The 24,496-nt window shown below is 41.1% G+C and overlaps 1 protein-coding gene across 1 annotated transcript in view; it reads left to right on the plus strand.

Moving 5' to 3' along the window:
- The window catches only part of LOC141106240 (mannose-binding protein C-like), a 112,855-nt gene that overhangs the window by 45,634 nt on the left and 42,725 nt on the right, over positions 1 to 24,496 (plus strand). The window contains exon 4 of the mRNA XM_073596855.1: positions 2,993 to 3,079. Coding sequence (XP_073452956.1) covers positions 2,993 to 3,079 — 87 coding nt within the window. The remainder of the gene's footprint in view (positions 1 to 2,992; positions 3,080 to 24,496) is intronic.

A 24,496-nucleotide genomic window follows, 5' to 3' on the forward strand; every position in this document is an offset into this window, starting at 1 on the left:
TGGTTTCCAATCTCTGGCAAGGGAGGACTGGGGATTAGCGGCGATGAATTGACCAGCATACAATTACTTTGGTCCACAATAGATCTATAAAGATCTTCTGTGAAAAACAGTGAATAAAGATCAAGTGACATAAAATCAACTGTTTCCACCTGAATTCTGGCTTGGCGAGTGAATGGGGGAAGTACGGGTACTGCAGAAGTGGTGGGCTCCCAATTAGGATTGTCAAATTCTGCAGGAAGGACAGTATGGGCACGACAGGCCTGTCTTTGTCTTCTTGGTGGCAGCGGGACACTACTTGTGCTTGCCACCTCGCCAGCTTGAACTGCACTTATGGGACTCGCCACATCACCACGTGATACTGCAGTGCTGGATGTATGACCAGGGTGTACTAGGCTGCTGGTGCTTGCCAGTTCACCAGAAGGATGAGCGGCACTAGTACTTCTCTGCTCCATAGGAGAGCCCTGCGGTTCTTTCACTTCAACAATGGCAGAAGAAGATCGGGGTCTGGTACACCTGACCTTGGGGCAGGGACCACAACTCCATTGTCAGAGCTATCTGTCATGAAGCCACTGTGGTCTACAGGATCGTATTCTGAGCCTGAATCTGACAGATGAGTGACTTCCTCTTCGCTCCTGTCATGCTCAGAAATGTATAGGCCTCTTCACTAGTGTACCTTCGATTTGCCATTTTGAGCACTGTCAGCAACTGTATCTAACGCTACCAAAAAAACTGTTAGCGATCAAGCCTGACTCTGCGAATGCTGCAGTTATGTGTTTAGTGTTTTGTAAGTGACAGCGATTGATCAATACTGCACTTGGGTGGGGTGGGCTGGGCTGGGCGGAGGGGCAAAACGCAGGTGCTAGCAGGTATCTGGGATGATCCCGCTAACACTGCATTTTTGGGAACCCTAAACTGCTGGGGACCCTAGTATAGATCTAATCAGATCAGATATTGATCTGTTCAGACACTATACCACTAAGGGAGGTGTATGCTGCGTGCGTGGGTTTTAGCGGTACTGGCAGCAATCTGACGCTGCCTGTGGTGATGCAGACTCTAACTGACCCTAAAACCTAACTGATATCAACCGCCGGGCGATCAGGGGGTTAAACCTTTATTGGGAAATAAACGGCAGGTAAAAAAAAAAAACAAACTAACCAGCGTCACCCGTAACACTTATACGGTGATCATTGGTGAAAGGGTTAACTAGGGGGCAATCAGGGGGTTAAAACCTTTATTAGGTAGTATATGGGGGTACCTGACGCTATAAAAAGCTGACAGTGAACCTAAATAACTAACAGGCTAACTAGCTTCACCCGTGACACCAATACGGCGATCAGAAAAATGATCGATTAGTGACACTGGCGACAGGGGGTGAAAGGGTTAACTGGGGGCCGATCAAGGGGTTAAACACTTATTAGGGGGGTTAGGGGGGTACCCTAGACCTAAAGGGGCCTACCACTAATTGCCCTAACACTTATAACAGTCACAAAATGACACCAATGCAGTGATCAGTAAAAAAATGAAAACTGCTATTGGTGTCACTGTGACAGGGGGTGCAGGGGTGTGATTGGGGGGTAATTTCTGTGCCTATGTGTACTGGTGTTAGTGTGTTGTTGGTGCAAACTCACATTGATGTCTTCTCTCCTCGGGAGCCGGAACCATAAGGCTCCACGAGGAGAGATGACATCACTTCCTCTGCTTCTGTTTACAGTTTCAGAAGCATAGGAAGCTTCCCATTCGTCAGGAGTGATCGTGAGGGAGAGGCCATGAATCAGTGGCCTCTCCCTCAGGACGGATCGCGCCTGCAACAATGCTGACCACCTCGGGCACCGGGGGGGAGCGATCGCACCCCCTGCCCGCGGGAGGGGAGTAATGTACCCATACGCTACTCTGCCTGCCCATGCCATTCTGCCGACGTATATCGTCGTGAGGCGGTCGGCAAGTGGTTTAAACCTGCCATCCAACATTTGTCCGTGGAGAATCCAACAACAATTGTCCGATGGAGCTTACAAATGGTCGGATTTTCCACCAACAGCCTGTCATCACACATTTCCCGTCGGAAAATCTGATTGCGTGCACGTGGCTTTAGTCCCCCTGCAAGGTCCCAAAAAAACATGTCAAGCCTGCTAGTGAAGTCCACCTAATGCAGCTTTATGTGATGAGGGAACAACACAGCTGCACTTCTTCAAATATGCTTTGTGTGCTTGCATTAGAGCATTGCAGTGAGATGAAAACTTGTATGGTTTGTGGCTATCAGTATTGTCACTGATGATTCACAAGCCTGTAACTTCTCAATCAACACCTGGCCAAAACCAGAACTGCCCACTCCTTTCTGGATTGGCAGGACTGAATATGCTGAGGAAACCTTCCCACTGTGAGTTGTTGAGTTTAGAGGGGGAAGCACAATAGACCCAAATAATGGAGTATTTGGCTGAGTCAGCGAAGATAATGGAAGTTTTTTTTTTATTTACTTATGCACTAGAATTGGCTTTGGTACTGGTTTACACTGCAAGACAGGAGCCTTTAGTTATACTTTAAGTTTGATGACATTTCAAGCTCATCCTTAATGTTGGTGCTCATAATTTGCACATTTTCATCAAGTGCAGAAGTTACATGTTAATCTTTCCAGAAATGCAGTGTCCATATTACTTATATGAGCTGAACAGTGAATAAACAGTGGAGTTTGAAGTTCAGTTTGGGTGACAACCATGGCTCCCTCCATAGACACAGTGTGGTACGTGAACGTAGCCAAAGAGTGTGTTATTTACAGCAATACTGAGTTAAAATAATGGAAAAAATAATAACAGAGGAGATAAAGAAAAAATAAGACCAATACATCCACCACATTTAAGAACTGGTAAGCTGCAATAAATTACATTTTGGTTTTAGGGTATTGATATGCTTATGTTATAGAAATAATAGTTTAACAATGTAATTATTACTGCTATTTATTTACCATGACATCCCTTTTGTATAATATTTCTTTCCTTAGGCCCGACTGGATATAAAGGGGAGAAAGGGGAAAGAGGAGTGGGTTTGCCTGGAGGACAAGGCCAAAAAGGAGAGAATGGAAGCCCAGGTAATTCATGAAAACCAGTAGCAGTAATTAATATAAAGGAGACTTGTATTTTTTTTTTTTAAATTTTAACATTTGTTATTTATTGTGAGAGGTTCACCAAAACAACAAAAGAGAGCTATAGTGGAAAAACAAGCCGTACGATGTCCAACCAAAATAAACTGGTATACAATGGTTAAGTATTAAGTACAATCCCAGTATACACAGTAATTAAACAGTTTAACTCCCTTCACGCCCAAGTGTAAAAAAAAGCTAAATGCCTAAGCACAATTTTGCAACTATGAAAAACTGTACATATCGTCACAGCTACTTAGTGTATCCAGGTGTTTTAAAACTGTACATATCATCAGCTACTTAGTGTATACAGGTGAATTATACCTTGTTTTTTCCAGGACAAATTGGGCTTTCTTTTGGTGGTGAATGGATATCTCGGATATAACGGACAATTGGCCCAAAATACTGTAGTGAAAAAAAATATATTTTTAAAATGTAGCTGTATATTTCTTGCTATTATCAGAATTTACCACCAAAGAACAACCCCAAAATAATTTCCCTGCTCCTAACGATTGCAGCGATAACACATATGTGTATGTTAGTTGTTGCTTGTACCCATAGTACAGACCAGAAACAATGGTGCGCATTTTTATTTTTTTATTTTTCAAAAATTTTTATTGGCAACAATCAGATAACAATTACTGACAATTTCAGTTTAGTATAGAGACAGTACAAAAACCAGAGTACATATCGATGATATAGGAATGACGGTAACATAGTTAAGGGGGGTGATATGTAGTTTGGGTTGGAAAAGATATTTTATACAATCAATCTGTTATCGTAAGTTATAGTATTATTGGGGGCAAGGGCCCACTAGCACGGGCAGAGTCGTTGAAGGTAGTACTCCGTGAGAGGAGAGCCTCGGTGGCAGCCAAACATCCTATGCTAGAGAGCTACGTTACCAGTGGTGTACTTTGAATCAGGAGAGGGGTTGAGTGGGGTGGTAGGGGTGACTAGTAGGGGTACAGATAAGAAGAAAGGTGGAAGAAAGGGTTAGAAGAAAAGTGGTCAGGTGGACCGCGCGGACCATCAACGCTTAGTGTCAGGAACTCGAGAGGGACAAGGGGGATTAAGGTTCCAGGAGATGTTTATCGAAGTCAGGAGGTAAAAATTGTTCTATCCATGGGCGTCAGATTTTGAAATGTTGGGGAGTTTTGTCTAGAATCGTGGCTTCAATTTTACTATGTATCATAGCCTGGGTAACCCTATTCTTCACTTCAGCTATGTTTAAGGTTGGGGTTTTCCAAGCTCTTACTATTGTTTGCTTGGCTGCTGTAGTGAGTTGTAGGAAGAGACATATTTGTGCCCTAGTATAGTCCTGCGGGGAATGGTTCAAAAGAGCAAAAGATGGGTCGGGATCAATAGGTACTTCAAGCAAGGTAGAGGTCATTTGAAATATTGTCGCCCAGAAGCGTTATACTATCGGCATGTCCACCATACATGCGTATGTGCCTCTTTCGCCACAGCCCTGGAAACATTCCGCAGAGTAGGACGGTAGGAATTTGGCTATCCTGCCAAATACCAATGCATAAGGACTTTATAATTTGCTTCTGATGCGACAACATTTTGGGATGAACTTTTAGTGTTGGTCCATATATTCAACCAGTCTTCTGCATCTAAATCTACAGCTAAGTCCTTAGACCACTGTAAAGCATATAATGGGAGCGTAGTAGGGGGGGATATGAGGTGGGTATAAAGACGAGATATAATACCCAGAGCGTGTGGGTCTGAGTCGCATATACCCTCAAATATAGATAAGTTGTCCAGAATTTGACCCAATCACTGTTTGAACAAAGTGCGAGATCTGTAGAAAACGAAAACACTTCCGATGCGGGACTTGAGATTGTGCCTGTAGGGCCGGAAAAGTTTTTATAGCATTGCTAGTGACCAGGTCATATATGTGAGTCAGACCAGCCTGGGTCCAAGCCTGAAATGAGGTTGGTTCGGTGTAGGCCGGGTAGAAAAGTGGATGGCCGAGGAAAGAAAGTAATGGTGAATGTGGGGACATTAGTTTGAATGATTTGTGTAATTTATCCCAAATTTTGTGTGTTGTGTTATTGGATTAGCAATAGGGCCACGAGCTGAGGTGAGTAGCCATAGCAGATTGGTTACTGTGAGGGGGTGAAGGTCTATTGCTTCCAATCCAACCCATAAGGGAGTTTCAGCTTTAGCATGGTAGAGTGTGATTTGGGCTAATTGGGCTGAATGGTAATAATGTATAAAGTTGGGAACTCCCAGGCCACCATTGAGTTTGCTACGAAGCAAGATAGAACGTGAAACCCTGGGGTTCATGGAGCCCCATATATATTTAAATACTCAAATTTGTATTACTCGATGAAAATAGGGTGGGATCGGGGTCAGGAGGACTCTATACTGATATAGTAGCTTAGGCTGCACAGCCGCAATCCTCCCAAGCTAAGAGACACATAGGGGTTGCCAGGTGTTAAGTAGAGAAGATAGCTTATGTAGCATAGGGAGGTAGTTTATATGGAAGAGGTGGGTCAGATTGCTAGCCAATTTGATTCCTAAGAAGGGTATAGAGGAAGTGAACGATAAGAAAGGGAAGTTCACCTGAAGAAGTTTGAGTTCTGTTTGCGACAGAGACACATTGAGAGCCCTAGATTTTGCTTGGTTGACTTCCAAACCCGTGACCAGTGCGAATTTATTTAAAAGCTGAATGAGGTTTGGGAGGGTAATATGTGGTGAGGTGACAAATAATAGTGCATCGTCAGCGAATAGGTATAGTTTGTGGGACGTGGAAGCTATTTCCAAACCTTTAATATTGGGGTTTGCTCTAATCAGGGCTGCAAGAGGTTCAATTGCAAGGGCAAAAACTAATGGGGATAAAGGGCAGCCTTGTCTCCTCCCTCTTTGTATTTGGAAACATTTTGAGCGAAACCCAGAGTATTTAACATATGCTTAGGGCTGGGTATAGAGAGCATTTATCCATTGTAGAAAGTGGGGGCCAAAACCTCAGCGTTGTAAAATATAGTGTAAGTAAGACCAAGATACCGTGTCAAACGCCTTTCTTATATCGAGAGACAAAAGATGCATAGGGATTTTACGGGTTCTGGCTAAGTGTTGTAAAAGGATGACACGTCGTATGTTGTCACTAGCTTGTCTTCGGAGTATGAAGCCCATCTGGTCTTTATGGATCAGCCCTCCAACGATTGGATTGAGTTTTAGCGCTAGTATCTTGGCGAGGATTTTTATATCCACATTTAGTAATGATATGGGTCTATAGTTGGACCAGAGGGTACTATCCGTGTTAGGTTTGGTAATCATAGAGATTATAGCAGTCAATGTGTCTCGACCAAAAGAGTGTTGTTTTAGGAGAGCATTAAAAGAGTTTGAAAGGAGGGGGGCTAACGTATCTGCAAATTTTCTATAGTAATTACTGGGGAGGCCATCAGGGCCAAGGCGTTTGTGAGGTTTAAGCATCTTTATGGTATTGAGAACCTCCTCGACCGTAATCGAGCCCTCCATTGACTCGCGACTTGCATCAGACAGCTTGGGAATTGATACGTTTTGAAATAATGTCTCTGCTTGATTTAGAGAAAAGTAGGCTTTTATTTCATAGAGTTTTGCAAGCCGCTTGCGAAATTCAGAGAGCACTCTAATTGGATTGCTGGTGTGGCTGTCTTTAGTCAGCTTGAGTCGAATGGGATTATGGGTCCGGTCCAGCCGACAAAGGCGCATGACTAAAAACGTGTCCGGTTTGTTAGCTTTTGTATATATGTGACTAGATCTATGTATGGCTTTGTCGGCAGATACAGCCAAAAGGAGATCCAGCTCCAATTTGGTTTTCTCAGCAAGACCCCTCTGTGTTTTGTTGCAGCAGAAGCAGTAAATACCTGGGGGTAGGGATAGCTAAAGAATTTCGGAGAGTTACGGGTCGCAAAGTGGGTCTCCTGAAGGGCAACAATGTCAGCCTTCAGGGATGTGAAGGTTTATTTGGGGAATTGAGTCCCTTGACATTATGGGAAAGTATGTTTAGGGGGGCCATAGGTAGGAATAGGCATAAAAAAACAAAAAGAAAGCGCCTCTTAGGTATAAAGGATTTATTCACATGCTAAAAACATAGTAAACACTTACATTGAGGTGGGTAATGTGCTGCTTCCATAAAGAACTTGTCCCGGTGTCTCTCAATAATTCCCAGTGATCAGGGAGAGCCTAGGTGGACGCCGTGCGGGTGGCCGCGGACCTCCGCTCGGAAACACCGGCTGTATGAGCGGTGTAGTGGAGAAGTCACTTCCGCGTTCCAGCGGATCACATGGGAGATGACGTCACTCGGGCAGTTCAGATTAGCTGGGGACCACTACGCGTTTCAGAGCATGCGCGAAGCTCGTAACGGGCATGCGCGCTCCTTTTTCAAGTGTAAAAACTTGAAAAAGGAGCGCGCATGCCCGTTACGAGCTTCGCGCATGCTCTGAAACGCGTAGTGGTCCCCAGCTAATCTGAACTGCCCGAGTGACGTCATCTCCCATGTGATCCGCTGGAACGCGGAAGTGACTTCTCCACTACACCGCTCATACAGCCGGTGTTTCCGAGCGGAGGTCCGCGGCCACCCGCACGGCGTCCACCTAGGCTCTCCCTGATCACTGGGAATTATTGAGAGACACCGGGACAAGTTCTTTATGGAAGCAGCACATTACCCACCTCAATGTAAGTGTTTACTATGTTTTTAGCATGTGAATAAATCCTTTATACCTAAGAGGCGCTTTCTTTTTGGTTTTTTATGCATATATGGAGGATCGACTTCACTCAACAGGAAGCAGCCCTTGGTATCCTGGAGAAATAGATTTCCCTGATTTTTATTGATTCACGGATTACAGACTTTACTGTGGAATTATTTATTGACTATTTCTGTTATTTTATATTCACGGACTTTAGCGCGATTACATCATATGTTTTATCATAGGTAGGAATAGGGAATGCTATTAATGAAGGGCGCGAGAACCACACGGACCACCCGACCAGAAGAAGAGAGAAGAGAGGTATTAGGAGGTAGGAAGGGAAAGGAGGGGGGAGAGGGGAGGTAAGGTATGAGTAGTGTAGGGCAAACCATTGGGCAACCAATGGTAAAGGAGTGAACCTATATTGCCCAACATAGAAGTAAAGTACATAGACTCCACAGCCAGTAATCCGGCCGTAGGGTGGGGGAGCAGTGACGGCTCCCCACTGCAAGCGGGAAAGGTGCATTGAAAATACAACGATAAACTCAAGGTGTTACAAATTGACAACAACTCTTTAGACCAATCATGCTAGGATATGAAACAAAAACTTTAACAGCAGATGTTCAGTAAGTAAAGTTCTGGGGAGGGGTGGGTCAGAAAGGAGACTAAAGAGGGACAGGGAAGGAGGTGAGGTAGGGGACCAGGGGGAAAGGGCAATGAGGAGAGAGGAGGGAAAAAGGGAGAAAGAGGGGGAGAAAGGGGAGGAAAAAAAGGGGGGAGGGGGAAAAGAAGGGAGAGGGGTGGTAGGAGAGAAGGAATGAAAGAAAGGGAGGAAGGGAGGTAAAAGGGGGGAGGAAGGGGGAAGGAAAGGGTTGTGATGTCACTTACATAAAGAAAATAAACATCATATAAAAAGAGGACAATCTGAGGTAGGGGTTTGCAAAGCAAAACAGAGCTGCTTTAGTTTCAGGCTAAATAAAACAAAAAAGCTAGGAGCATTGGTCATAATAACTGAGTGGAGTACCAAGGTAAGTTTAAACAGTCAACAAATAAGAAGACGCATAGTTTCAAAGGCGTCTGAACCTGTAAAGCCTCTTGGAGGGCTTGTAAACTTCGTAGGCTAACTTTCAGGGAATAGAAAGTACATACCAGAGTGTGGCCCCTTAAGATTGTCTAGTAGAAGAAGCCTTCTGGTAGTGTTGTAAGGTTGATTTCTCCATAGGTAGGTAAGAACCTATTTTTAAGAGGAGAGAAAAGGCAACAAAAAAAAACAAAAAACAACATACACAAACTCAGCGGGGAGTGCGAGATTTTGGGCTGGGAAAGTTGTCCCCTGAAGCCGTGATGGAGTTCCTTTGCGGACAGAGGACGGTCCTGGCTGATTACGCTTCGGTGTAGCTGTGTAAGGGTGAGATGCAGCCCGGGCTGGAGTGCATGGCAGAGCAATCTCTGGTGGTTGGGCCGGAGGAGCAAGATGGAGAGCTTCCAGGAGATGCTGCAGGGACTCTGGGGATGTGCAGGAATGTTGCTGTCCCTGATATGAGAACTGTAGGGCAAAAGGGAACCGCCAGGTATATTTGAGCTGGTGCTGTAGTAGAATTTGAAGTTGTGGCTTCATAGCACAGCGTTTAGCTATAGTGAGGGGTGCCAAATCCGAGAACAGCTGGTATGCATGGCCCTCAAACAGGAGTGAATCCTTTTTACGGGCAGCGGATGGCAACTGTTCTTTTGTACGGAAGAAATGGAGCTTGATAATGATATCACCTGGCGGCCCGTCAGTTTGGCGGCGGGTGAGAGCTCTGTGTATCCTATTAAACTCTAGTCTTTCAATAGGTATGGATGGCGCGAGTTCCTGGAACAATGCGGTAGTAAATGATTGTAAATCATCGATCACGTCAGGTATGCTGCGAAGGCGCAGGTTGGACCTGCGGGAGCGATTTCAGCGTCCTCCAAACCGGATAGTAATGTGGCATTTTCTTCCCGGAGTGCAGCATGTTCTAGGGCATGTTCATGGAGGGTGAGCTCCATGTCATCCACCCTCGTTTCAAGGTCTGCCGTGCGCTGGCCTATTTCCCGTATTTCCCGGGACAGTTTATTAGTAATTTTGTCAGATGTAGCTTTAAGGGCTCTCTGGAGCATTGTCTCCATGTGCTTAAGGAAGTCATTTTGTGACATACCTGAGGGAGGCAGAGTAGGGGAGCTTCCAAGGTTATAATCTGTTTCGTCCTCTTCTCCACTGTCTGTCAGCTCCGGTCTAAGTGGTGACGATGCATTTTGCTTTGCCAGAGCTTTCACCACCATTTTGGAGGAGGCCTGGGCCAGCATTTCCTTGATGGGTTTAGGCTTGGTTTTGCCTTTATGGCCCATGAGTACCATTCCAGACGGTGCTGGGGCGTGCTGTGGAGCGATCCCCGAAGGAGCAAGGCCTGAGGGCGGTTCAGTCGGTGAATCAAATCCCAATGTTGCAGCAGAGAGTGCGGAGCTCTAAGGAGAAGCGTCCTCCATATCGAACTTTGCGCATGTGCCCCTCATTTTTATTTTTTTATCCTGCCTAAAACACCTTGACACTGACACAAACTGACACTGATACCAATTACAATTTTTTGTTTTAAATTCTACAGAAAACGTGCTGACCGTAACCTTTAACCCCGATCTTGACCTTAACACTAACCCTGGCAAACCTTGATCTTGTTATTTTTTTAAATTATTTTTTATTCTTTATTTTTATTTATTTTTTGTTTTGTTATTTACACATTTTGATTTGTTTTCATTTCCTCTCCTGCAAGAAGAGGAAGATACTATGGGGTTGATTTATTAAAGGCAAAGAGACTGTGCACTTTGCAAAGAGCTTAGTAAATGAGCAGAAGCTCTGGTGACTTCTGTCATCCACTCATGTGCAAGCAAAAATGCTGTTTTTTTATTTCTCTTGCATGTGATTGGGTATTCTTTGCAAAGTGAATCTTTACCTCATTTACTGAGCTCTGGAGCAACTGCACTTGCAGAGTGCAACTGCACTTTGCAAAGTGCACAGTCTATTTGCCTTTAGTAAACAAACCCCTATGCATCTTTCTCTTCATTCAGAAGAGGAAGTAAACACAGGGGTGGGCTCACAGTGACTGATCGCTGTGGTAGCCAATCAGAGGCTATCACAGAAATCAGGTGACCTGGAACCGACAGTCTGGGGTCCCTATCGTTAGTACGAGACCCAGGGCCCTCTGCGAAATCCCAGTCTCTGTGTTAGGAGTGCGCTGTGCATTTTACTTAGAAAAAGTGCAAAAATTAACATTACACCGTCCAACATACAAGTCATAGGTATTTCTTTTCCTTTTTTTAAATTGTATTTATATTGAAGAAATTCCAGAAATACTAAATTTGCATAGGAGAAAAAAAATAATACAATGGGGGGATATCATTGAACAAAACGAGTTATAGAACAAGACAAAGAACTTGTTTATATGTAATAAGTAGATCATATACAGTATGAGGGGAAGGAAAACATTGTTTACATGGAATAAGGGAACAGACCATATACTCTATAAGCATACACCAGGGGTTAATTGCAACAAAGTGGAGTCATGGAGAGAAGAGGGTACATCCTCAGGGGATGTCACCCCAGACACAACCTCATCAAGACATGGGAGGGGAACCATATTCAGATTGGTCCCAGAGATCCCATATCCTGCTAAATTGGGCTATGGCATCAGCAACCAAACAGTCATTTACTCCATTTTTCGAATCTCTGAAATGGAGTGTAAAAATTGGGCTTGGGACCGGGGTGTAGAAGATAGCCAATGTATCCCAATAGTTCCCTTGGCTGCTAATAATATGTAGGAGATTAATTTGTTTGAAGGTTTACCAATGCTAGGAAATGGGAGGCCTAGTAGGTAATGTATTGAGTCCAACGGAAGTGATATTTCAAACATCCGTTGGATGAGAGGCATCACCATTTTCCCAAAGGGGGCTATAAGCTCACATTGCTAAAAAATATGATACCGGGTACCTTTTTCCTTGCCACAACGCCAGAATAGATAGGAAAGTAAAGAGTCTAGGCGATGTGCCACCTCAGGTGTTCTGTACCAGAACAGTAGGACGTTAAAAGCTGTCTCTCTGTGCCACACATCTGGAAGCCTTGGAACCAATTGCCTTCAGAAGTCACGTAAGTAAATAGAGTCCACCTGTGTGTAATTTAATCTCAGTATAAATACAGCTGTTCTGTGAAGCCCTCAGAGGTTTTTTAGAGAACTTTAGTGAACAAACATCATCACAAATGCCAAGGAACACACCAGACAGGTAAGGGATAAAGTTGTGAAGAATTTTAAAGCAGGGTTAGGTTATAAAGAAAATATCCCAAGCTTTGAACATCTCACGGAGCACTGTACAATCCATAATTCAAAAAATGGAAAGAGTATGGCACAACTGCAAACCTACCAAGACTTGGCCGTGCACCTAAACTGACAGGCCGGGCAAGGAGAGCAATAATCAGAAGTAGCCAAGAGGCCCATGGTAACTCTGGAGGAGCTGCAGAGATTCACAGCTCAGGTGGGAGAATCTGTCCACAGGACAACTATTAATCCTACACTCCACAAATCTGGCATTTATGGAAGAGTGGCAAGAAAAAAGTCATAGTTGAAAGAAAGCCATAAGAAGTCCTGTTTGCAGTTTGCGAGAAGGCATGTGGGGGACACAGAAAACATGTGGAAGAAGGTGCTCTAGTCAGATGAGACCAAAATTAAACTTTTTGGCCTAAAAGCAAAACACTATGTGTGGCGGCAAACTAACACGGCACATCACCCTGAACACACAATCCCCACCGTGAAACATGATGGTGGCAGCGTCATGTTGTGGGGATTATTTTCTTCAGCAGGGACAGGGAAACTGGTCAGAGTTAATGGAAAGATGGATGGAGCCAAATACCTGGCAATCTTATAAGAAAACATATTAGAGTCTGCAAAAGCCTTGAGACTGGAGCGGAGGTTCACCTTCTAGCCGGACAACGACCCCTAACATACAGCCAGAGCTACAATAGAATGGTTTAGATTGAAGCATATTCATGTGTTAGAATGGCCCAGTCAAAGTCCAGACCTAAATCCAATTGAGAATCTGTGGAAAGACTTGAAAATTGCTGTTCACAGACGCTCTGCATCCAATCTGACAGAGCATGAGCTATTTTTCAAAGAAGAATGGGCAAAAAGTTCACTCTCTAGATGTTTTTTTGAAAACCATTTATCATTTTCCTTTCACTTCACAATTATGTGCCACTTTGTGTTGGTCTATCACATAAAATCCCAATAAAGTACATTTACATTTTTGGTTGTAACATGACAAAAATGTGAAAAATTTCAAGGGGTATGGATACTTTTTCATTTTTTACATGTCCCTATTCAGCATAAACAAAAAAAAAATCTTAAAATTGCAGATTACCTTTTTAAGATGTTGTTTTTGGAACTTCCGACAGGGAAAAATCCTGCTTAGTTTTCTTTGTTAGGAGCTGGAAAGCTGTGTTTACCATAATTAACTCTGGTTTTAATGTGCAAACAGGTATCATTTCCTCATCTGTACTAAATCTAAACACTGTCTGCCTTAACAAAGGTTAAAGCTGGCCATAGATAGATCAAATTTCGATCCATCTATGGCCATTCCCACGCGACAGAAGTTGATCCAATGAATGGGAATGTTGGAAAACTTTTGTTGATCAGAGGCTATAGTCGTCAATTAGTGTATTCTGACAGCAGAGGAATCCTGCTGTCAAAATACAACGGCATAGCAGGGAGAATTCCTCCATCGACTTTGCTAGTGTGAATGGGGGAATCTGTTTATTTTTATGTTCAGCTCACTGTTGAATGAAAAAACAAATAATCTAAAGATTTTTGATCCTGCCATAAATTGTATCCTTTTTTGATCCCGCCATAAATTGAATCCCCCCTCCCCCTTTTTTTTTTCTCTCTTTTGATCCTGCCATTAATCTTGACTTTAGATTTTGTTGCTACCACAAAGTATCTTATTTGAATATTTTGAACATTTTCCCTTCTTTTAAGGAATATATTTCTCTTTTGGAGTATTGAGGTCTTAATATCTCATGTAGCATTTTTTCTACACACTTCTTTTTGGCTCAACAAAATAATTTTATATTGCCTTTCCTTCCTCTCCCTCTTCTCATGCTGGCTAAAAACAGGTGTAGTCACTAACCACTTGAATAATTGGTGGTATCAATCAAGTATGTTAATTTTCTGAGATACTAACCTGATAGGCCAATTTTGTAGAGATGGAGTTTGCCTGTGTGTATGTGAGTATATATATATATATATATTTTGCCATATCTGTTTCAAACTAGCTACGACTAAGGCTATTGTCGAAACGCGTCAGCTTTATTGTGTTATTGTCACTCTGATGTACCAATAAACGACACTTCAAGGATTACAGTTTTGCCTGCTCTCCTTATTACCCATGTGGTTAAAGCACAGATCCAACTAGAAAAGGTACAATTTCTGGGGAAATTGTGAAAGTGTTCTTGCCTCTACAACTGGAGTGGGCGGAGTAACTGGGTGGGGTGGAGTGGCTTGAGTAACTGTGAAAAGTGTTAAAAAGCTTAATATTTTAAAAAGTATAAATAGTAGTAAAAAAGTTCCATCATTCGCTGAAAGAGCTGAACATTTTTTTCAAAAGTAATTTTTTTTTTCAAAAATGAATTTTTTTTTAATCAAAAATGATTTTTTTTTCTTCAAAAATGATTTTTTTTTTCAAAAGTAATTTTTTTTTTCAAAGGTAATTTTTTTTTTCAAAAATGAATTTTTTTATTTCAAAAATAATTTTTTTTTCGAAATTATTATTTTTTTTAAAGTAATTTTTTTTTCAAAAATAATTTTTTTTTTTCAAAAATATTTTTTTTTTTCAAATATATTTTTTTTTCAAAAAAAATTTTTTTTTTTAAAAGTAATTTTTTTTTCAAAAATAATTTTTTTTTTAAAAGTAATTTTTTTTTCAAAAATAATTTTTTTTTTTTCAAAAATATTTTTTTTTTCAAAAATATATATTTTTTTTTTCAAAAATGATTTTTTTTTTTCAAAAATTATTTTTTTACTTTTTTCAAAAATAATTTTTTTTTTCAAAAATATTTTTTTTTTTACATGGGGCAGTCATAATGTTTTGGCTGATCATGGGGTGGTCATAATGTTTTGGCTGATCATGGGGTTGTCAGCTTTTGTCACTTCCCACTCTAGTTTTGAACATTTAGCCATTCATTCCTACGGGACCAATTTCGCCGCAAAAACGTCATTTCGTGGACCATTCGGCAAAACATTCCACAAAGTAATAACACACCAATCGGGAACAATCCGCTCGTTTCGGTATATTACTTGTCTCTGTAGTGTGAAAACTGTGGGAGGAGTCTACAAGCATTATCAAGTCTAGCAGATGAAGTCACATGCATTTGGAGTGTCTCAGCATCTTGTGTTTACAACCACTGTTTCCTAGCAACGCTCATGCCCTGTTTATGCTTCCCAAATACTGCTTCATCAAAACTGCCCCATCAGAATTACCCCATCAAAACTGCCCCATCATATTCCTCTATTATAAATCAGTACATGGTGTGTCTGTCCCCTCCCCCGGGCTCTGTAATCAGCTGAGATGCTCCAGCCACCTCCCCCCCTGTGTATAACAGAAGCTTTGGTAACCATGGCAACAAAACAAAAACACTAACAGTACACTCTGATTAATGGCTAAAATTTCCTGAAATGACCTCTAAACAAATGGCCATATTTTAAAAACTATACATCCTACAGCGAAGATCTTTATATTGTGAGAATCACAAGACCCAGACCTAGATTTTGATGTATAGTATGTCTGTGAAATATTAAAAATGAAGGCACAGTCGCAGTTTAGAAATTGCCCTTCAAATTTGGAGGGGGCTAGAGTGTAGTTTCAATGAATGTCAATGGACGGCGTGAGTTACAAACAAATGGTCATATTGTGAAAACTATCAGGACTATGGCTTAGCCGTGGACATGTTTAGTGGCAGCAGGGATAGCTGAACGTTTTGATATAAGATTTGTGTAGGTGGGCTTGAAAATGAGGGAGTGGCGGCAGTTTAGAAATCATGTTCTGATTTTTCAGCTTTTGTCATCTCCCACTCTAGTTTCCCCATTCATTCCTATGGGACCAATTTCGCCGCAAAAACGATGATATTTCGTGAACCATTCTGCGAAACGTTCCACAAAATAATAGCACACCATTCGGGAACAATCCGCACGTTTCGGTATATTGCTTGTCTATGTAGTGTAAAAACTGTGGGAGGAGTTAGGGTGGTAAATTTGGCTATAATAATAAGAATAAGAACTAGAAAAGGTACAATTTCTGGGGAAATTGTGAAAGTGTTCTTGCCTCTACAACTGGAGTGGGCGGAGTAACTGGGTGGGGTGGAGTGGCTTGAGTAACTGTGAAAAGTGTTAAAAAGCTTAATATTTTAAAAAGTATAAATAGTAGTAAAAAAGTTCCATCATTCGCTGAAAGAGCTGAACATTTTTTTCAAAAGTAATTTTTTTTTTCAAAAATGAATTTTTTTTAATCAAAAATGATTTTTTTTTCTTCAAAAATGATTTTTTTTTTCAAAAGTAATTTTTTTTTTCAAAGGTAATTTTTTTTTTTCAAAAATGAATTTTTTTATTTCAAAAATAATTTTTTTTTCGAAATTATTATTTTTTTTAAAGTAATTTTTTTTTCAAAAATAATTTTTTTTTTCAAAAATATATTTTTTTTTCAAATATATTTTTTTTTCAAAATTAATTTTTTTTAAAAGAAATTTTTTTTCAAAAATATTTTTTTTTTCAAAAATAATTTTTTTTTTCAAAAATATATATTTTTTTTTCAAAAATGATTTTTTTTTTTCAAAAATTATTTTTTTACTTTTTTCAAAAATTATTTTTTTTTTCAAAAATATTTTTTTTTTTACATGGGGCGGTCATAATGTTTTGGCTGATCATGGGGTGGTCATAATGTTTTGGCTGATCATGGGGTTGTCAGCTTTTGTCACTTCCCACTCTAGTTTTGAACATTTCGCCATTCATTCCTATGGGACCAATTTCGCCGCAAAAACGTCATTTCGTGGACCATTCGGCAAAACATTCCACAAAGTAATAACACACCAATCGGGAACAATCCGCTCGTTTCGGTATATTATTTGTCTCTGTAGTGTGAAAACTGTGGGAGGAGTCTACAAGCATTATCAAGTCTAGCAGATGAAGTCACATGCATTTGGAGTGTCTCAGCATCTTGTGTTTACAACCACTGTTTCCTAGCAACGCTCATGCCCTGTTTATGCTTCCCAAATACTGCTTCATCAAAACTGCCCCATCAGAATTACCCCATCAAAACTGCCCCATCATATTCCTCTATTATAAATCAGTACATGGTGTGTCTGTCCCCTCCCCCGGGCTCTGTAATCAGCTGAGATGCTCCAGCCACCTTCCCCCCTGTGTATAACAGAAGCTTTGGTAACCATGGCAACAAAACAAACACTAACAGTACACTCTGATTAATGGCTAAAATTTCCTGAAATGACCTCTAAACAAATGGCCGTATTTTAAAAACTATACATCCTACAGCGAAGATCTTTATATTGTGAGAATCACAAGACCCAGACCTAGATTTTGATGTATAGTATGTCTCTGAAATATTAAAAATGAAGGCACAGTCGCAGTTTAGAAATTGCCCTTCAAATTTGGAGGGGGCTAGAGTGTAGTTTCAATGAATGTCAATGGACGGCGTGAGTTACAAACAAATGGTCATATTGTGAAAACTATCAGGACTATGGCTTAGCCGTGGACATGTTTAGTGGCAGCAGGGATAGCTGAACGTTTTGATATAAGATTTGTGTAGGTGGGCTTGAAAATGAGGGAGTGGCGGCAGTTTAGAAATCATGTTCTGATTTTCCAGCTTTTGTCATCTCCCACTCTAGTTTCCCCATTCATTCCTATGGGACCAATTTCGCCGCAAAAACGACGATATTTCGTGAACCATTCGGCGAAACGTTCCACAAAGTAATAGCACACCATTCGGGAACAATCCGCACGTTTCGGTATATTACTTGTCTATGTAGTGTAAAAACTGTGGGAGGAGTTAGGGTGGTAAATTTGGCTATAATAATAAGAATAATATATATGTGAGATAACAGTAAGTGGTCTTGCTATGCAAGAACACTTAACTAGAAAAGGTACAATTTCTGGGGAAATTGTGAAAGTGTTCTTGCCTCTACAACTGGAGTGGGCGGAGTAACTGGGTGGGGTGGAGTGGCTTGAGTAACTGTGAAAAGTGTTAAAAAGCTTAATATTTTAAAAAGTATAAATAGTAGTAAAAAAGTTCCATCATTCGCTGAAAGAGCTGAACATTTTTTTCAAAAGTATTTTTTTTTTTCAAAAATGAATTTTTTTTAATCAAAAATGATTTTTTTTTCTTCAAAAATGATTTTTTTTTTCAAAAGTAATTTTTTTTTTCAAAGGTAATTTTTTTTTTCAAAAATGAATTTTTTTATTTCAAAAAATTTTTTTTTTTCGAAATTATTATTTTTTTTAAAGTAATTTTTTTTTCAAAAATAATTTTTTTTTTTCAAAAATATTTTTTTTTCAAATATATTTTTTTTTCAAAAATAATTTTTTTTTTAAAAGAAATTTTTTTTTCAAAAATATTTTTTTTTTTCAAAAATATTTTTTTTTTCAAAAATATTTTTTTTTTTTTTCAAAAATGATTTTTTTTTTTCAAAAATTATTTTTTTACTTTTTTCAAAAAAAATTTTTTTTTTTCAAAAATATTTTTTTTTACATGGGGCGGTCATAATGTTTTGGCTGATCATGGGGTGGTCATAATGTTTTGGCTGATCATGGGGTTGTCAGCTTTTGTCACTTCCCACTCTAGTTTTGAACATTTCGCCATTCATTCCTATGGGACCAATTTCGCCGCAAAAACGTCATTTCGTGGACCATTCGGCAAAACATTTCACAAAGTAATAACACACCAATCGGGAACAATCCGCTCGTTTCGGTATATTATTTGTCTCTGTAGTGTGAAAACTGTGGGAGGAGTCTACAAGCATTATCAAGTCTAGCAGATGAAGTCACATGCATTTGGGGTGTCTCAGCATCTTGTGTTTACAACCACTGTTTCCTAGCAACGCTCATGCCCTGTTTATGCTTCCCAAATACTGCTTCATCAAAACTGCCCCATCAGAATTACCCCATCAAAACTGCCCCATCATATTCCTCTATTATAAATCAGTACATGGTGTGTCTGTCCCCTCCCCCGGGCTCTGTAATCAGCTGAGATGCTCCAGCCACCTCCCCCCCTGTGTATAACAGAAGCTTTGGTAACCATGGCAACAAAACAAACACTAACAGTACACTCTGATTAATGGCTAAAATTTCCTGAAATTACCTCTAAACAAATGGCCGTATTTTAAAAACTATACATCCTACAGCGAAGATCTTTATATTGTGAGAATCACAAGACCCAGACCTAGATTTTGATGTATAGTATGTCTCTGAAATATTAAAAATGAAGGCACAGTCGCAGTTTAGAAATTGCCCTTCAAATTTGGAGGGGGCTAGAGTGTAGTTTCAATGAATGTCAATGGACGGCGTGAGTTGCAAACAAATGGTCATATTGTGAAAACTATCAGGACTATGGCTTAGCCGTGGACATGTTTAGTGGCAGCAGGGATAGCTGAACGTTTTGATATAAGATTTGTGTAGGTGGGCTTGAAAATGAGGGAGTGGCGGCAGTTTAGAAATCATGTTCTGATTTTCCAGCTTTTGTCATCTCCCACTCTAGTTTCCCCATTCATTCCTATGGGACCAATTTCGCCGCAAAAACGACGATATTTCGTGAACCATTCGGCGAAACGTTCCACAAAGTAATAGCACACCATTCGGGAACAATCCGCACGTTTCGGTATATTACTTGTCTATGTAGTGTAAAAACTGTGGGAGGAGTTAGGGTGGTAAATTTGGCTATAATAATAAGAATAATATATATGTGAGATAACAGTAAGTGGTCTTGCTATGCAAGAACACTTAACTAGAAAAGGTACAATTTCTGGGGAAATTGTGAAAAGTGTTCTTGCCTCTACATCTGGAGTGAGCGGAGTAACTGGGGGGAGTGCCTGGAGTAACTGTTGTGTGGTTGGAGTAACTGTGGAAAGGTTGAACTGGGCAGATGGGCAGAGTAACTGTGTGGAGTGTTTGTAGTGAGTAAAGATAGTAAACATTACACTAACCAATTGATTGATCAAATTTAAAAAGTGCACAAGTGCTAATGATGTAGAAGGTAGAAATATCGGTAAATGACTTTGTCGGACACAGACTTAAGGGTTACCAGGATTTATTCCGCCCCAGCCAAAGCATAGCACCTGACGGACTCGCGTCCCAAAATCAAGTGTGTCAAAAACAGTTTACACAGTGTACATATAATTTCAATATATTGCATCACAAGCGAACTGGCGGTATATTTCCGTTATACATTAACATTAACATTAACATTTTGAACAGTCAACTTTTTGAACTTTTTGGATACAAGGCAATTCATTAAAGCATATACTTTAAACCCTTACAAATTTTCAGTTTCTCTGCAGTTTTGCTCCTTGCTGTTTCTTTGTCTTACTAATCAGCAAGCAGGCTATAGCACAGGAAGGAGAGGGTGAGTGTGATGAGGACAGTGTGATAGGGCGAGCTGACGTGCTGCATCTACCGTCTGTAGGACGGGTGATCGTTTTAGCCAGCCGGCTTCTTATGCTTATTTGAATCTGCTACACTGTAAGTGTTATTTTAATTCTTTTAATAAACCTCAAAACCAGGATTACGCTATGTTGTTTCCCTCTCTTTTCCCGGGGTACCCCTAAATGAGAACAACCCCCCAGCTAGGAGTCTTTTATTAATCTCCATGATAAGAGTGATTTCCTGTGACTTGGTGGACTAGTGGTATCATCACCCTTTGGCTGTATGAAGTGGCATGTCGTTTTCTAGAAGCCCATCCAATGAAAGGCCCTGACCGGGTTAAGGTCGCAAGCCCCCTTGTGCTTGCCGTTTGGTAAGCGCGCATTTTATTTTCAGCTACCACCGTGGTGCGGTGGAGGAATTTTTTCTATTTTACATTTCCTGCTTTAAAAAAATGGGGTCTGAGCCTATGTATTTTCACAACATTTATTTGGACTTTATTCACTGTGTTAGGACTGTCCAGTGAACACTTATTGATTTAGGTTTCAAGAACTGTGTTAGTTATTTAATTTGGGTTCTAACCAATTAGTCCTATTCAACACTGGTACTAGTATTTACTCCTATTTACAGCGCTGCTATATTTGTTATATTGTTGTATTAGTGTGTGTATCTCACATAGAGTGGCTGCTTTTGTTATTATGTAGTTTTTTTTAATTTTTTTTCACTAAGTTATTTTCATCACTATTTTGGTTATCCCCTATTTGGTCATTCACAATATTTCACGAACAGGTACCCTTTTTGGGTGCACTACAGCGCGGTATTCCTCTTACTATATGATGAGGACAGATGTCTGTGATGGATGGGGGGGAGTAAGTGAGTTCAGTGTCTAACAAGTACACCGAACATGAAATATAGAGAATGATGTTTAGCTAATTGTAAATGGTCCCACATAACTATGGCCACGTAAACTGACCCTCATTGCCACTTTATTATCTGTTTGATGACCACTGTCTCACAACCACTGTTTCCTGGCAACACTCATGCCCTGTTTATGCAGGCTCTAAGCGTGTTCACAGCCACTGCTCAAAACACAATACACAGGATAATGGTAGCTGTAATAACTGTGCAGTACTCCTGACTGGAGACACTGCTGCACCCTGGAGATGTAAATGTGATCCAACAGTGTGTTTTTTTCTGTGGTGGCTGCCCAGACCAGTTGAGTATATCCTCTTGAGTGAAGAAGGTCAGATATTGGCTTCTTTTCTCTGCACAGAAAATCTTCATTGAAATCTCCACAGAGTATTATAGGTTGGCAATCCATTATTTCCAAAGATTCCAAGAGGCCCAGCAGGTTAGTAAGGAATTGGCCAATACTGTAATCCGGTGGCCTGTAAACGACAGCGATCAAAGCTTGTACAGGGGACTCCAGTTTGACAACCAAGAACTCCAAGTCAGTCACATTGTGATGATACTGCTTTTCATAGGCCTTGAAATGGTTTCTGACATACAAGGCGACACCTCCGCCACTTTTACTTGCAATGTCAGGAAGGTTTGTGTACGAGAGGTGTCTGTTGCGTTTGAACAGGTTGTAGCCCTCCAGCTGGAGACTTTCAGCAACAGAAGAGCCTGAGAGATGAGTTTCAGTGAAACATAAAACATCTCCAAGTGTCAACTCATGGTGAGATTTGATATCTTCAATGTGAGCTGGTAATCCTTCCGTGTTGTGATGGATAATTGTTAATGTTTGCTGTTTGTCTGTTGTCTGTAGAAACTTTAAGAGGGGCATAACACTTTCCAGTGATGCATTCTTCATTGAATCCAGGGAAGCTGTGATTTCAGGATCAGCAAAGATCTTCTTCTCATCAAAGTCGGTTATGTACAGTCCTTGTAGTGTAGTCGTTCTACTCAGAGCAACATAGGCCATTCCCGGTTGGAAGACCCGTTTCAATGAGACCACTGCCGACTGTATCGACATCCCCTGACACTTATGAATCGTACATCCAAAAGCCAACTTCAGGGGGAACTGCCTGCGAACAACTCCTTTCTGTCTCAGGTTTTCCTCTACCCTTTCTATGTACACCAAGTTGTCAGCATCACAAGACGACTTGTTACGGTATCTCTGTCCTGCATTTGGATTGTCCAGCACAAGCCCAAGCTTGTTTACCGTAGTAGCACCATTCTCAGTCTGGATGATTATTCTTGCAATCTTGCCAAATGTCCCGTTAACAAGCCCGTCTTCTACATCAATGTTTCTTGTGATCATGATACGGGCACCTTCAGCTGCTTGCAGTGTGTCAATCAGATTGTCTTTGTGTCCTTTGAAAGGTTGGTGTTGCCTCAGCATCACTCCTGTCTTAGGGTCTTTTCTGTAATCGTCGGCATCTATGTTGGTGACGTTTGAATGGAGAACAGACACAGTTGCAGCATTATGTTTGTGAACCTCTTTGTTGGTGGCAAATATGTGTAGCACGTCATTAGGGCAGTGGGTGGGATCTGTAAAAGCCTGAGCAAGCAGAGCTTTGTCATCATTGCTTAAGGTGCCAGTCTTCTGCTTGACTCTGATTCTATTCAAAAGCTCAGCAAATGAAATGTCTTCCTTCTGTCGCATGATCTCTGTCAGCGTGATCATCTGAAAGTTGTCTTTCCAGACGTCATTGGTATTTTCCTCAAACACACAGAGTGGCTTACTTTTTCCCAGCGGGGGGACCTGGTAAAAGTCTCCTACTGCTAGTACTGACATACCACCAAAAGGTTTCTTACTGCCTTTGATTTGCTGTAATCTCCAGTTGATGTAGGCAAACAGGGGCTTTGAAATCATTGACACCTCGTCAATAACAATGATCTCCGCATTTGACAGCTGTGCCCTCACTTCATCTATTAGATTTCCAAGTCCTTGGTAGGGTGGCTTCAAGCTTCTTGGCAACTTCAGCAGAGAATGCATTGTGTTGCCTGAAATGTTGAAAGCTGCTGTTCCTGTAAATGCAGTTAGTAAAACGCTGGGCATGGATATGTCTGCTTCCTCACGTAGTCTGGTAAGTTTACAGAGTATCTTTGTCGCCTCAGCATAGATGCACTTTATCAGGTGTGATTTGCCTGTCCCTGCACCACCAGTGACAAAGTAATAGAATGGGTCAGGATTTAGGCCACACACACGGTTAGTGCACCAGTCACAAACTGAGTAGAATGTCTGAGCTTGTGTCCGGTTAAGGTTTCTGTACATTTTCCGAAGGAAATCAGGGCACATTTGTGGGGCTTTCACAGTAAGCGCAATTCCACCTGTTTGTTTGTGACGTGTATACTCCGGAACATCATCTTGTTCATTCTCATGAAGTGGCTCCCCTTCTTTGCGTTCCTCTACACATTCCAACCTATCCAACTCAGCTTCTGGGGCAAAGGTGTTCCAAGCATCTTCAACAGGTCCGTTTTTTACAAAGTCATCCAAGACTTGTTCCACAATTTTGTTGTGTTGTTCGAACTTCTTTTGGTTGCTGGTAACAATTGCAGACACTGCTTGGATTGCTTCTTCTCCTGGTAAGCTCACACAGGCGCCTTTGTAAAAATCCTGGTGTGTTGGGAACCTTACAGTTTTCAGTGATGACTCTGAACGGTGGGGGAGGTACAGTTTAAGCAGTCTGCCGTAGTAGTTCTCAGGGTCCTTCTTCTCTGAGAAGCGTGCGTACCTGATGATTGCAGGCTTCCCTCTCGTGCGTTTTTGAATCATTCCCATTTCATTCAATAGGCTGACACGCTTGCTGTCTTCCTTTTGCTTGCCATCTTCCTTCTGCTTGCCATAGACAACCCTGTAATGGGATGCAAAGTCTGCCAGACACATGGACTCAAACTCTGGTGTTTCAGGTCTGGCTCTGTATTTGTCGACAAAACTCGTCATCCACACATTAAGAGAATCGGCTGGTTTGTTCTGCAATGCACTGAGCGGGAGACTCATTTTCAGTGCATTGTCACCAGTTGGCAGAAAAACAACCTCACGTGAGCAA

The sequence above is a fragment of the Aquarana catesbeiana genome, linkage group LG08 (genome assembly GCF_042186555.1).
Source record: "Aquarana catesbeiana isolate 2022-GZ linkage group LG08, ASM4218655v1, whole genome shotgun sequence".
NCBI lineage: Eukaryota > Metazoa > Chordata > Amphibia > Anura > Ranidae > Aquarana > Aquarana catesbeiana.